Source organism: Mangifera indica, chromosome 19, assembly GCF_011075055.1.
Source record: "Mangifera indica cultivar Alphonso chromosome 19, CATAS_Mindica_2.1, whole genome shotgun sequence".
NCBI lineage: Eukaryota > Viridiplantae > Streptophyta > Magnoliopsida > Sapindales > Anacardiaceae > Mangifera > Mangifera indica.
The window spans coordinates 7,956,561-7,972,201 of NC_058155.1; the positions used below are offsets into that span (position 1 = coordinate 7,956,561).

Consider the following 15,641-nt stretch of genomic DNA (forward strand, 5'->3'; position numbering starts at 1 on the left):
ATCAAATCATGTTCTCTCAATTTTGACTGGTTCATTTAATTTATTTGGTTTAATTGAGTTTAACCGAATTAATGAATAAACCGTTTTTTATGTTAACCAAATCAGACTTAGAATCGATTTTCGGTTCAATCAATTAAATGGATCGATTCAATCTGATTTTAAAAACATTGCACCCAACCACAGCCAAACTTGAAACCTTGATTCTTTTACCAACTCTCCGATTCTAAATCAATCACTGCCACAAGGTACATCGGTTGTCACACTGACCTATACATTAGTGTGTTATACATTGTCCACCACCTAAAAAGGTGCAAGTTAATCTCTCTGGTTGAGGGTGCATTTATTTATTCAACTTGGCACATGGGAATAGAAGGTAAAAGTTTACTTGAGCCAAGAATTCACTCAACATAGATTGAATTGGTAGACTATTTCTTAAATAATAAAATTATATGTATAATTTGTGTACATAAATAACGATATATCATTATATAATTAGATATTATTTTATCTTTAATTTTTAATTATCTAATCATATGATAATTAGTTATTGTTTATATATATAGTATTGCTCCGAAAGAAATTTCTATTGATCTTTTCGTAAAGAGGTTTTCTCTGCATGAGTGTTTATCTTTGTTTGCTACGAATTGTAGGCAACCCTCTTAACATAGGTCAAATTTTATGAAAGAATGGTCATAAAGAGCCCAAGCATTGAGTGCTTAATTTCACGGATTAGTAGGTCTCTAGTTTCAAACTCAAGTAATTGGTTATACTCGTCTTGAGTTAGGGCACCTTAGAAATTTTTTTTTTTATTTTCTTTTTCAAATTTTAGAGAATCAAAATTATAGTACGTCTTTCGACACTTTTTTTCGAAAACGGAATTAGGTTTTAAATAAGAAAAAATGATTTATGCATTCAATGAGTGAAAAAAGTGTTTTTAAACTAAACTTTATTGTTCAATTAAAAATAAGAAAAATAGTGGTTTAGATGAATTAATAGAATGAGTAATATTATGTGTACTTATTTTTAATACACAAATTATACACATATAAATATGTCATTATATGATTAGAGATTACTTCATCATTAATTCAAAATTATTCAATCATATGATGGTACATCTATGCATGTACATATTTATGTATCAAAAGTGGGTGTATATAGTTTTATTGTAATGGATTCATAAAAGAAAACAACAATACTAGGGAAATAAAAAATTTTCGTCTTCACGCCGATGAATCGCCAGCCAACCGGAGTTGTCATCGTCTAAGAGAAAGAAGAGTGTTAGTATGGAGGTTGGCCAGCTCCAATCACCGCAGAAGCAATAGCAGGGCAAAACTACAACCCTTAGGGGGAAAAAGTTTATTTTTCAAATATTATGTGGAGTGAAACATGATAAAACTTTAATTTTATTAATTTTTTTAAACAACCATTTTATCCCTAATTTTAACTTAGATTTTTAAAAGAAACTGATTCATAAATAGATGTTTAGGTTTTTAAAAATTTGTAAATGAGACTTTAAAATTACATTAAATCTTGAGCGGAAGCAAGTCTTTTGGCCTCTAAAATTTAATTAAAATAAATATATGTAGAAGGCTCAAATATAATTATGGACAAACAGTTATGCTATTCAATTGCATGCTTCCATCCATCCTTGGCAACTTATTACACATCTAACCGACAACACATATGATTTTGTTCTCTCATTATTTTTCAGGTAATTAAATGTGTATATTAAAAAAAGGCAACTTGTCCTCTAAAAAAGAAACCCAAAAGCAGCCGAAGTAGAACCCTTTCGAAAGGGGGGAAAAACCAAACAAACTAAGGTCAAAATGGCCAGCCTTAGAGATATTCTACTCTCTTTTGAAACACTTAATCATCAAAGTTATTACAAAGACAGAATTTGCAAATCTTACCTTTGCAATGTAGGCCAGCCTAAGAGTAAAACTAAACTTTTTATTGTCTATTTAGCCTACCCATCACAAACAACAATATGCCTTCGAAAACCTATAAAGGGTTATTTGTGTAATAGTAGAGCAGACTCTATATATAAAAAAAAATATGATTTTAAATTTTTTAACGATATATTAAGATTAAATTTTTGACTTATCTAATTGATTGACTATGAGATCAATCATTAAATTCGAGATTTATCATATTTTCAAATATAATAATTTGATTTAAATGAATTTTTTCGTGTTATATATATATATATAAATGAATGGGGTATTTGGAAATATAAAAAGGAGAGAAATAATAATAACTAATAATATATGACATTATGATGACGGAGAAAACGCTAATAAAGGGCCTGACTTAACGGTGGAGCTTTCTATCTGGTAAACAATGCAATCTGGGGGATAAAGTGGAGTCTTTCATTTCTCTTCTGAAAAATTGTTCATCCATCTGTAATGGTAGATCTTCGACCCCAGATTGGCATACCAGCAGGTGCCTCCACCATTGATGAACCAAAAATGAAAGGCTCTACCTTTCGTCTTACCCTTCTTAAATTTTATAGATTAATATCCACACGATGGCAACAAAGGAAGAAATCCTCTTCATCTGATGATACAACTCCCGGTCATAAAAGGCTTCAAGACGTAGACGCTCTTGTTGATATTCAATTACCCGACGTCGTTTCAGAATCACCCCATAAGGTATATCTGTTATTGTTCTTTCATATTCTTTTAAATAAAATTAATGTTTGAAAACCCTTAATTTGAATGATGCTAAAGCTGTTTATGCATGCTTGACATGAAAAAGAAAGAAAAGATTACAGTGGTATTCTGGGATGACAACGGGGAGGATGGGGACCGAATACATTATTCACCCTCTTCATCCCCCTTGGGATATCAATCTTCAATCCCAACCTGTCCTCCTTATAGATACCCGTGGGGAAAAATACTTCTTCTCCCATATTTGTTAAAAAAAAAATTCTCTTTTCATACATTTTAAATATAACATAAACATATTCACTTTAGTATGTATAATAAAAAATATAAATAATATTAAAGTCGATAAATAATATTTTAAGCAACTTTATCCCCTCCCATTTTTATGGAAGAATTTTTTTCTTTTTAGTGTCGAAGTAGGCCACAGACTCTTAAATATGTACCGAAATTGTCATCTGTAGTGGTATTGATTGTTTGAATTTAATTGAATTTCCAGGATGTTATTGAGGAAGATTCGGATCACAAGGAAAAAATGTATGGAGCGATTCACTGTTTTTCCTTTAGAAGCCGAAGCGTCAATCATAGATTTCATTTTCCTTCGTCAAGAAGCGGTAGCAGAAGGAAGGACCATTCACCAACACCATCGTTGGCTTCTTCTCTATTTAGAAGCGTGAGTCGGAAGAGCAGTGTGGACGAATCAAGTCTTGGTGGGTTCCCAGCGTCTCTCAGCAGAAATGCGAGTCGTAGGAGCACCTCCAACCCCATCATGTACTCGAACTCGACGGGGTTTGTGAAGCCGCCGCCTATTCAGAAGGAGCTGGAGTGCACTCTTGAGGAGCTGTGTTTTGGGTGTACCAAGAAGATCAACATCACAAGAGATGTCATCTTAGCTAACGGGTTTGTTTATGTCTCTTTATTCTTCTTACCGTAAATTGCCTGTGATTTTATCAGCTTGATTACATGAGTACGTTGGCACAATGGCTTCAAACCACGTTATTAAATAATAATAATAATAATAATTAAAAGATAAAATATAAAAAAGTGTTATAAAATTGGATACTACTCAAAATATATGTAGGGTTTTGTCAGCTTGATTATATCTGATTCTTCTGATTATGAATTTAATTCAGAATTTGACCTATTGGTTTTTCCTTTTACACTGGAGGGTTTTTCACGTAAATCTCATATTATTGTTGTAGTTAGTTTGTTTCATTTCTTGCAAGCAACTAATATGTCTTATAATTAATTTGTTAATTCGCATAATTAGATTTATTGTTTGTGGTTCCAAATTATTTGTGTATTTTGGCAGACAAGTAAATCAAGAGGAAGAGTTACTATCAATAAAAGTGGAGCCAGGATGGAAGAAGGGAACAAAGATAACATTTGAAGGCATGGAAAATGAGCTTCCGGGGGCTCACACAGCTGACATAACCTTTGTGGTTACAGAGAAAGAGCATCAAATGTTTATCCGAGAAGGCGATGATTTGAAACTGGAAGTAGACATACCTCTGGTTGACGCGCTTACTGGTTGCACCATTCAAATTCCTCTGCTCGGAGGGGAGAAGATGGATTTGAGCATTGACGAAATTGTTCATCCTGGCGAGGAAAAGATAATTGAAGGGCAAGGGATGCAAACGAAAGATGAAACAAAGAGAGGGGATTTGAAACTGCATTTCCGAGTCAACTTCCCGAAAGAACTAACAGATGATCAACGGTCTGATGTTCTCAGTATTTTAGAGGGTAATTGTTGATTGGTATGTTTGTCTATTGTAATCTGTAATTTATAATATATAGGAATCAATGATTATTGTATTTATTATGCTTTGCTTTCTTGGTGTTTAGCTCATAAGCCCATCTTATACTCTTTGATAATTACGTTATAGGTCAAAATTCGATTTACAACAAAAGAAGATTTACATCGGGTTTTGTTTTGTATGTATAGCAGCTTGGAGCTTGTTCGAGCTCGAAAATGAGTTTGGTTCAAATGAATTTGAATCTGAAAGTTAAATATTTTTAAATTCGAAGTTAAACTTCAAGGGTATTCGGCTTGCAAATCTGAAAATTTTTTAATCGATTAAAACAGTATCATTTTAATCGATTTATATCAAAACTAAAACAGCATCGTACAACTTTAAAACGAGTTTAAACTCAATTCAACACAAATCCTGTCTTAGGCTAAATTGTTGACCAACGGTTAATTATAATTGATCGTTCATCAAATAAATTCTGTTTTTTCTCTCTCAATGAATATTTGAGTCACCCCAACACATTTAAATTGCATCAACACACTTACATTGCACTTCTATATTCAAGACTAATCAGTCTCGATGAAATTGAAAAATTATAAGTACAAAACGTAGTACATCAAAATACACAGAGAACTTACACACAAGGCAAACATCCAGACATCATTTTAAGCCCTAGGGAATCCCAGAAGGGCACGAATTATGGCAATTATACTACCAGACATCAGAATCTTCATTAATCTTAGCTTACTCTGCGTATATGGTGGATATCTCAAAGCCGAGTCAGCAGCAAGACTTCTGTAAAGCACTGCCTTTTTATGGCTAAAAGCATCAAAAGAAAATTTCCCATGGTATGATCCCATCCCACTCTCCTGGACACCGCCAAATGGTAGAGTCGATACAGCAAGCTGCATTGCCAGGAACACATTAGATAGATTTAATTATCATCAAAACGTAAACATAAATTCAGGATAGTTGATGCATGTACAAATGAGAACATATGAGATTCTTTTCTGTATTTTGTTCTGTAAGGTCTTTTAAGCAGCCAATCCTACCTACAGGTAACAAGCATGAATGTGATAATGCATGATGCAAGCATGTTTCTGCAACTAGTCTCTAAAGTTTGAGGAAGCATAATTACATGTAAAGTTGTGTCATTGACAACCAGACCCCCTGCTGAGACCATTGTTACAAATTGCTCCCTGAGCTTCTTGTTGTTTGTAAACATATATGCTGCAAGCGGCTTTGTTCCTGAGTTTATAATATCAAAGCTATCCTCTATTTTGTCAACCTGTTTCAGAAAAAACATAAGAAATCATAACAGTTGTTGGGCCATATCTCACAAATTAATGCATATTATTTAAACTACTAATCTTGTTACAATCCTATTAAGTGCTATCTGATACTATTCTACAGATAGAAGGGAAGTTGATAATATTCCTTGGGTTTGGTCCAAATAAAGGCTGATATAATTTGACTAAAGGGGTTGCCTGAGATGAATCTCATATGGCTTGTCAGCTTCATACTTTTTTTACAGGGAAAAAAAGGGGCACTACTGTATAATAACTCAGCACTTACTGTGAGTATGGGAAGCAAGGGCCCAAATATCTCCTCACTCATGATAAGAGAGTCTTGAGGAACATCTAGCAGGATAGTTGGAGCAATCCTTCTGCCATTTACGGAAGAGTGACTGACTTTAAAACAGGTCCATCCCAGCAGCTAAAACTAAAGTAATTATGTAAAAGAAAGAATACAGGAAAAATCCCAGTCGAACTCACAAGTTAGTTTTGTCCCTTTCACCTCCATGGACTATCTTTCCGGAAACCTTATCATCATCCAACATTTTTGACAGGCGAATAAAGTGGTTGGAGTTCACAATGCATGATAAGTCTTTTGATTCCATTGGATTTATCCCGTAAAATTTCTCCAATTCGCATTTCAGACTATCCACCTGAAGAAAAAAGGCTTCAGAGAAAAACTAAACAAAGGAAAATATAAATGCAGCATGTTGCCAAATGTATGGACAAGCTTACCAATTTTGGGGCATAATCTTTTGTAGTTATAACATAATCAGGAGAAATGCATGCTTGTCCATTATTACAAGCCCACTTGCCCATGATAATCCGACGAGTTGCAACCTTTGAAATATAGATAGATATATGTTAGCATATGAAACACAGATGAGAGAACTGGTGAATTTAGCAGCAAGGAAATGAATATGAAATATAGACCCCGATTACAAAAAAAAAAAAAAAGTTCTGTACTTGTAAATTGATGCCTGAATCAACAACAACGGGAGATTTTCCTCCAAGCTCCAAGACAACTGGTGTAAGGTGCTTTGCAGCAGCAGCCATTACAATCCGTGCAACTCTTCCATTGCCTGCCAATTCAAGGATCATAACATGATATATTATATCCCAGGTAAAATATGAAACTTGTATTTTATGTCAATGCAAAAAGCACCAAAAGGATTCCTCCACCACAAAAGATTTGATGAATTCCTAAGAGATCAAGGCATAAAGACTTCCACAAGATTTCTCTAATTAAAAATAATTATATAAACAAAGCAGAACTAGAATAGCAACTTCAAAGATTGCCGAAGCATCAAGACAAGCCCTTTCACTAAGCACCCTTTAGATGCTTCCTAACTTCACAGTCTCATTAGTTGAATTTTTATTAAATTAATAAATTAACTCAACCTATTTTTGCCATTGCCAAAGTATCTTACATGATTTCCAGTGATTTTGATTCTTCTTACAAGCCAAAAAAAGATCTCATGCAATGTTAAAATTCTCTAAGAATAAAATTCAGAAATACTATTGCCGCAGCAGTATTACCACAACAAATAAATTACTCGAAAAAGAAAACCTGGAAAAGCAATCCTGAAACCCTCACTGTCCTTTTCTGAACCCCCAAAATTATATATACTTTTTATCACTTAATAAGGCCAACCACTACCTGGAATTCCTAAGTTCTGCCAAAATACCTCCACCATAAAGCGTCTAGATCCTTAATGAATTTCCTAGGTAATTTCATTCAAGTTTTTAAACCATCAATGGATTAAGCCTAATTCTCTTCCAGAAAAACAGGAATTCCAGCCCAAAATTGATCACACAATTATTCCATAAAAGAACTAAAGTAAAGAAGCTATTGCACATCATCAATCATCTCATATTGGAGTGAATATAATGAATAATAATAGTTAGGGAAGGTAGCAATGGTGCTTATTGTAGAAGTTTTACCTATCTAAAAATGTAAAACCCTTTTACCATACCAAGTTTCAGCTGCCAGTGGCAATCTTGTCTAAAAATCAACTCAAGAAAGGGGAGCAACTCGATAAGGCTACAAAGTCAAATAACTTAAGCATGTTTGGTAATTTCTAGGATAAATCAAATTATCCACCATCGATTTTGATCTCAAATTTACACAAACAGGGTTCATTTGTATTAACTATAGTCTAAACTGTACCACCTAAAAACTACTCCCATCTCTTAAATTATAAGGGCTTATGAGAGCCTTATAAATTCATTGCTCACACATGTACAAGAATACATAGAAGCACATGCAGTTAAAAGTATCACACACATGCTTTGAAACACAAACAAACAAACAAAAGAGTGCTATACCAGCTTTCAGATCACAATTCCAATCTGATCAACATCAGACCTCACACCAACTCAACTACAAGATGTGCTAATCCTACATTTGAATGTTCCATTCAGTCCACCCTTTATTTTCTTAAATGTGTAATTACTCAAGATTTTTAAGGAAAAAATTTAGTGAGCCAAGACATCCTGTTTTCCTGGCTATGTAAAGTGGAGGTTTTGACAGAAAACTATTTTAAACCTTGCAACTTAAGCCAACAAAAGAAACATTCTCTATCTTTCTTGACATCAATACAGGTACCCAAAAAAAAAAGATTATGGTACCATAATGCACATTAACAATCCTCATATCATGCCAAATAAAGAACTAGATGATGATGAATAAGAACCTGTATAAAATATTTTATCCCAGTTTTGCTCCAGCAAGGCAGATGTTTCAGCAACAGCCCCTTCAACCACCCTAATGGAAGAGGAATCCATATACTCCCGTACTAATTTTGCAAGCAATGAAGATGAAGCTGGAGCAATTTCAGATGGCTTTAGAACCACGGCATTACCAGCAGCAATGGCTCCAACCATTGGATCAAGAGACAACACTGTTAAAAATTTGAAGATTGTATTTTTTTAGTCATAAAAATGCGTAAAACAAAACACATCCAATCTGAGAGATGATTTTAGTTCAGGATTTAAATATTCTTAAAAAACCATCAGGAACATACAGAAAGGATAGTTCCATGCTGAGATAATCAATACGACTCCCAGTGGTTCTGACACTATTTCAGCAGATGAAGGAAAAGTGTTCATTTTAGTTTTAGCCTGCCATGTGAGAAGAATATTGAATTAAACATGATTCAGAGAATGTCAAAATTTATCATTATATAAGTATTAGTTAAGAGGTTCTGATAATTAACCTTCTCTGGTGCCATCCAGCGTTTTAGTTCTTTGAGTGCCAATCGGATAGAACCTTTCAACACACCTACCTGCACATCAAACCATGTCGATCATTAATATAAGAAAATGGAAAATAATATGCTTCTTTTGAAACATTACTTGATAGCTTTAAGCTCTAGGCTTGACCTCCAAAATTAACAAACAACTTTACTACTGAACTAAGAAAGCTCCAGGATTATCCAATGGCACGTGACATAACAATGAAAGGAAATCGCAAAGCAAATAAAACTAGTTAAAGTGTAGCAACAACTGATGGGGATTGGTAATCATGTTAATTTGATATTCACATGTCATTAAACCTTGACTTGAATATTTGTGGCAATCTTATCACCATATGACAAAGTGCACAGAGTTGAATTCAGTAAGATTTTGTTGGTTAAAATACAAAAACATCCCCTATAACTGAAAATCAAAGAAAATATATACTTCAAACATTTAGTCAATTGCATGACTTTCAATTCAGTGATCCTCTAATTTTTCACAATTTCAAACACTGATTCCCAACCAACAATAGTGTAGCTTCTAAAATCTCTCCAACAAAACTTTCCTCTTTCTTCCCAGTTGCAAATTTGTAATTTCATCAGTTGCTTATTATCGTAGATATTTTTCCAAAGTAGTTAGACATGAATCTTTATTGATTAAACATGAAAAATTTTAAATTGAAGTCCAAAATTCAGAATTACCCAAAGCCAAATTTTCAATATTTATAGCTGGTCACAAACTAATGACAAAAAATTGAATTTCTGGTATTATCTTTTATAAGAGCTATCAGCAGCCTCAAAAATATGTGATGGTGTAAGGAAGATTTATCAGAACCAAAAAAAAAAAAATGTTCCTTGAAAGAAAAAATTTAGTTAAAAGTCTTAGCCCTTACATATTTATTTCAATTTCAAGCACCACAGTACAAGGATTTTGAAGTCAGACCATAAAAATTGCAGAAACCTGTCAGGGAAAGCTAAGTGGTTCTGTCCTTAATGCTCTTGACTTCTACTCATAACATTTTTCACAAAAGAGCCCAAACCCTTACAGTTCAAAAGGGATGATTCCTAACCACCTTCTAGTTTAAGGTTATGACATCAACAATAAGTTTTAAAAGCAAACAAAAGCACAATAGATAAATGACAAATAGAATGACCTACAGAAACAAACCAAACAGGAATTGAGGTTTCTTAATTCCATAATTACACTGTCTGTGTTCAGTTCTGAACCCCGCAATTCTGCCTCAATTAAACATGCTTTACAAAAAAGTTTTCAACTAGTTTTGTTTGTTTTCATAGAGCTGAACTGGCAAATTAGTTTCAAGGCAACTACTCATCTCTCGAAACAAAATTAATTCTCATAACTAAAAATTGACTATATTCCACAGGAAAACTATTTTGACAAATAATCAACCACCAAGACACTCCCATTCAAACAATTAATATCCTAGTAACAAACTGACACTCCAGTATCAATCTATTCACAAGATAACTGTAAGCTATAAATTGCCCAATAACATCTAAGTCGCTGAAATTCTTCTTAACACAAAATTTAAATGCAAAGAAAAAGTAAGTAGATCGAAATATACAATAACATGTTCCACACAACATAGCAATCGTCCTGAAGCAGGACCACGTCTTGTAAATTGCGAATACAGAACATAATTCATTAGTGCATCAGTGTTGGTATTCCAAAAATGGAAATAGAAAAATATCGCTTTCACTGCTTAAAACAACAACAATATTTTTGAAAAACTTTACAGTGTATAACTATTTATTAAAAAATATTATCGAAAAAACTAAAAATTTTTCACTAACCCAAGTTTTAAAAAATATAAATTTTAAAAACTAAACCTAAAAAAAATTATTATTTTTTAAAAATTCCTTTTATTTTTAAAGTTTAGTTAAAAAAATTTAATTTTAATTTATTTTTAATATTAATTTTAATAATATTTAAAATTTTAAAAATTAAATGATAAAAACGTGAAAAAACAGCACAAAATAAGTCCTTTGGCCTTCTATAAACATAATTGAACTAATGAAAAAGAGCGCGTGTTATGACCTCGTAAATGGAGGCTTCAAGTTCAGGCTTGGAGAGATCATCGCGAAGAGCAGCGACAATGTCCGGCTCGCGTTCGTCAAGCATCTTGAACATACTATTCAACTGAGCCACTCGCCACTCGTAGCTCCGAGTCTTTCCTGCCGAGAAATTTCCTCTCAGCTTACTAACCACTGCAGTCGCCGCCGCAGAATCGAACACCTGCTTCATCGTCACCCCTTCACTCCCCATATTTGCAGAAACAAACGAACAAGAACTGAAACGATTGACAGGAACGGATTCGAGTCCTGATTTATGAGGAGAAAGCGTCAAGGTGATGATATATCAAGTAATCAAGTAACGAGGATAAAGGATTAATGAATTTAAAATAAAATAATGATGGATGATGGCGAAGTTCGGAGAGAATTGTCGTAACGAGTGGCGTATCCTTTGGTGTTTACCTGCAAGAGAATCTGCATTTTATAGTTGGAGTGCAAGGCGCGTGCAAGTCACGTCATGCCATGGGAAGTAGTGTGGGAAGCTTGTGATGTAACGTTCTTGAGAACGTGAAATGTTATGTTATGCCGTCCTTTCCATAGAGTGTACGATTTAACGAGTATTTTATCTAATTTCATTTTATTTTTATATTCAAAATATTTATAAATGAAAATTATATTTTTAATATATGAAAACCATTTTCTATTTATTTGATTAATAGATAATGAGATGCGGGAGATCCTGACTTTCTGCACTGCCGTCATGAAAATAACTTAAAACAATAAAATTATGGGTGTATAATTTTTATTTATAAATAATACTTTTATAATAATTGAATTATATTATATTATAATAAAATTTTAATTTTTTATATTTAAAAAATAAAATTGTAAAAATTATAATTATGACTATCATAAATGTTTTTAAAATTTTAAAATTATATATATTTTAATTAAATTATTATTTTTAAAATTTTTTTAATCAATAAAATATATTATATTATATGATATTTTATTATTTTATATTATTTTATATATTTGATATATTATTTTTTTATATTATATCATATAATAAAATATATATCATATATAATTATTATTTTTATTATATATTAAATAATTTTAAATATTTAATAAAATAATAATACATTTTTTATATATTTAATAATAATACACGTTTTTTTGTCTCTCCGACAAGACAAAAAAATCTATTATTAGACCTCGGAGTCATATCTTCTCGTGGATAAAAATAGACAAAATTTAATATCTTTACCTTGTATTTTTCATTTAAAAAATGTGGCCAAATTTTCAAAATGTTTCTAGAATCACAAAAAGGTCCACATGTTCTAGAAAGTTACAATATAAATATTACAGGCACAAAAGTTTTCAATTAAACGATGACCGCGTGTACGTCCCCATCTGAAAGTGCAACTGACAGATAAGGTCCTTTCAATCTGTTACGTTGACTCGGAAGTGTCCTCACTGGCTGATGTACTCTCATACCTCATGCTTCTTTGATATTCTTCCACACGCACTAATCATCGGTGCATCATAAAAAATGTAGGCATGACTACAGACAATAATGGGGACTTCAATATGGTCGGATGCAATATTTTTAAAATGAGATCAACTCAATTAATTAACTAATTAAATTATGAATTAATTTATAATCTTAATTGCTTTCACAATCTACTCAAGCGTATATATAACATCAATTTATTTAGAATTTGGTTAAATTTAACAAATTCGTTGAATCAAAAAATTATTTAAATTTAATAAAATCAAATTAATATAATATTTTATAATTTGTGTCCTATTAAAATTTAAAAAAGTTACAATTTATAAAATTTTAATTGAATTAGTCATTATATTTATAATTGGTTTGTTCTTTATCTATGAAATAAAGAGTCAATTTTTTAATTAATATATTTAAAATTATATTTTATATGTTTTATGTTTAAAAAATATGATAAATATTTAATACTATTGAAAAAAATGTATAATAATTTGATAATAGATTGAACTGATTGATTATTTGATTGAACTAATAGAATCACAAATCAATGAGATAACAAGTTTAATTACCTATTCGATTTTAACAATATTGTTTCGATGTCATGTTAGTACATTGCAAGAAGCCTATGCTTACCATGCAACCGATGAAAGCTATGTATCAATTTTGTTACGAGTAATACTATATAGATAATTAGATTTTATTAATTTATTTATATAATTTAATATAAAAATATGTGGTTAATTAATTTTAAATTGAGAAAAAATAAATAATTACATCATTAAATCATATGTTGTCAACTTTATAAGGATAGGTTAAGAAGATATGTTTATACATATAATTTTATTATTTTATTATTGTTAAGATTGCTTGGCTGTGAGACCTATCAGGCATGTAATAAACCACGTTATTCAACTTTTAAAAAAATCATTCTCGTGATTTTATCATTAAAAACATTTATCATTGTTTTTTCTTTTTTAACATTTAATAGTATGGTAGTTGAATTATATATTGAATATTATATTATATCATATAATATAATTTTTAAAAAATAAAATATCAATATAATAATTAAAAAATTATAATTGATATATTATTATTTTAAAAAAATATCATAAATACTCTTAAAAAATTAAAATTTCTCATATATATTTCTACTAAATCATATTTAAAAAAATAATATATTAATCTATATTAGTAAAATATATCATAATATATAATACGTCTATTATATTATAGTAATTTAATATATTTCATAATATATATTATTTTTTATATTATATTATATCATAAAATACATATTATGTATTGCTTAACAGAATCTACTCAGTTGCTTTAAATACTTAACATGGTGGGTGTTTTTTTTTTATAATTATGCTTATCAAATCTAAATAAAAGCACTTATATATCACGGAAAAAAAAAATTTGATCAAATCTTTGGGATTCATTAGTGAACAGCGTATGAGACACGTAAAATTACTATCAGAATCATGCATCCTCTTTGAACAATCCATAAATACTATAAATTTTTTCCTAATTGTCTCATAATATATATGAATTTAAGTGAAAATTAACTCTTTCACATCTATTTATTTTAAATAAGGGCAAATGACTATTTTTCAGTCAAATTTTAGTTTAATTTCAAAAATATGCTTATAACAGATAAAAAACTAAAATACCTATCTATTTTTAAGTCGTCGTTAAATTTTTCATAAAATATAAAAATAAAACCTAATTTAACAATAATATTAAAAAATATATAATTTTATCTTATTTTTCTCTTTAAATTTAACCCTCATACTTGAACTTTGAGAAGTAACTTTTTTTCCCTTAAATCTCTAATTTTTTCTTCACTCTACTCTCCGACCACTGATGATCGATGTGATTAAAGGTTAAACAACGAGCATAGTCTAGTGAGGATGATGTTTGTCCTCCAGTTTGGATGACACTCTCCACTGTCTATAACGGATGACGCTCCATCATCTAAATCTGGACGATGACTCCTCTGCCATTGGTCAATCATCGTCGGAGAAAGTTGTTAGATTTTAGGGGAAAAAGTGAATTCTTTTAAACTTAATTAAAGAGAAAAAATATAAATAAGATATAATTTTAATTATTTTAATATTACCGATAAAATAACAAATTTGCTCTCTAACTCTAACAGAAAATATGTGTGTCATAATAGAATAAAACTTGAGTAGGTATTTAGGTTTCTTGTGAGTCATGATATATAATTGTCATTCCAACAAAAATTGGGTGGGATATTGTGCTTTTCCCTTTAAATAACTATATTAATCACTAGTTGACTTACCATATAATTATGTGAATCTTTCATTGGGTTTAATGTAACACACATAATATTTTAAATATATAATCAAATACAGATAAAATGTTATTATATGATTCTAAATATGTCAATAGATCAAGTCAAATCTTTAAATTGGATTGATCCGAAAAATACTTAAGACCCACAATATGGCCCTATACATACAGGGTTGGATTGGGTTGGGTCTTAAACAGAGACTACTTATTAATTTTAATAAAAAATAATTTTTTATATTATATTTATTATTTATTTATTTTTTTAATTATTATGTGAATAGTATAGATTATGCCAACCCATGTGCTTGCTTGCAAGCTAAGTTATATTTCTGTGCTTCGGGCCTGATCAACTTATTTGATATACATATGTCTTTAATTTAAAATTATCTAATTATATAAATATAGATTATCTAATTATGTATGTGCTAAAAATATATATGTGTGTATGTGTATACATACATACATATATATATATATATATATATATATATATATGTATATATATATATATATATATGTATGTATGTGTATACGCACACACATCAAAGTTTTTATACAAATTTTAAGTTAAATTTGTAGTAAATGCAAATACTGGATTGTGGTACCAAAAGACAAGTTCTCATATAAGTGATTATTTCATAAGAATAATGTCATGTGCATAATTTGATACATAAACAATAATATTTTATTGTATGATTAGATGAGTAAAAATTAAAGATAAATTAATACTCAATCATAAGATGATATATCATTATTTGTGGATAAAATTATACATATAATTTTATTGATTTTGTAATATTAAAGTATTTAAAAAAAAAAAGTGG

The 15,641-nt window shown here is 30.4% G+C and overlaps 2 protein-coding genes across 2 annotated transcripts; one reads left to right on the forward strand and one right to left on the reverse strand.

The window, feature by feature from the left end:
- The first annotated feature begins 2,319 nt into the window (after positions 1 to 2,319).
- LOC123203625 (dnaJ homolog subfamily B member 4-like) lies at positions 2,320 to 4,485 on the forward strand. The gene is made up of 3 exons (XM_044620066.1): positions 2,320 to 2,654; positions 3,166 to 3,566; positions 3,979 to 4,485. The coding sequence occupies exons 1-3, from the start codon at positions 2,409 to 2,411 to the stop codon at positions 4,418 to 4,420; spliced, it is 1,089 nt and encodes a 362-aa protein (XP_044476001.1). The 5' UTR covers positions 2,320 to 2,408; the 3' UTR covers positions 4,421 to 4,485.
- Positions 4,486 to 4,944: 459 nt separating this feature from the next.
- LOC123202741 (aldehyde dehydrogenase family 3 member H1-like) lies at positions 4,945 to 11,428 on the reverse strand. Its single transcript, XM_044618830.1, has 10 exons — positions 11,011 to 11,428; positions 8,931 to 8,999; positions 8,739 to 8,835; positions 8,409 to 8,615; positions 6,679 to 6,794; positions 6,448 to 6,552; positions 6,193 to 6,365; positions 5,993 to 6,083; positions 5,556 to 5,705; positions 4,945 to 5,322 (listed from the first exon to the last, which is right to left on the reverse strand). The coding sequence occupies exons 1-10, from the start codon at positions 11,236 to 11,238 to the stop codon at positions 5,083 to 5,085; spliced, it is 1,476 nt and encodes a 491-aa protein (XP_044474765.1). The 5' UTR covers positions 11,239 to 11,428; the 3' UTR covers positions 4,945 to 5,082.
- Positions 11,429 to 15,641: the final 4,213 nt, after the last annotated feature.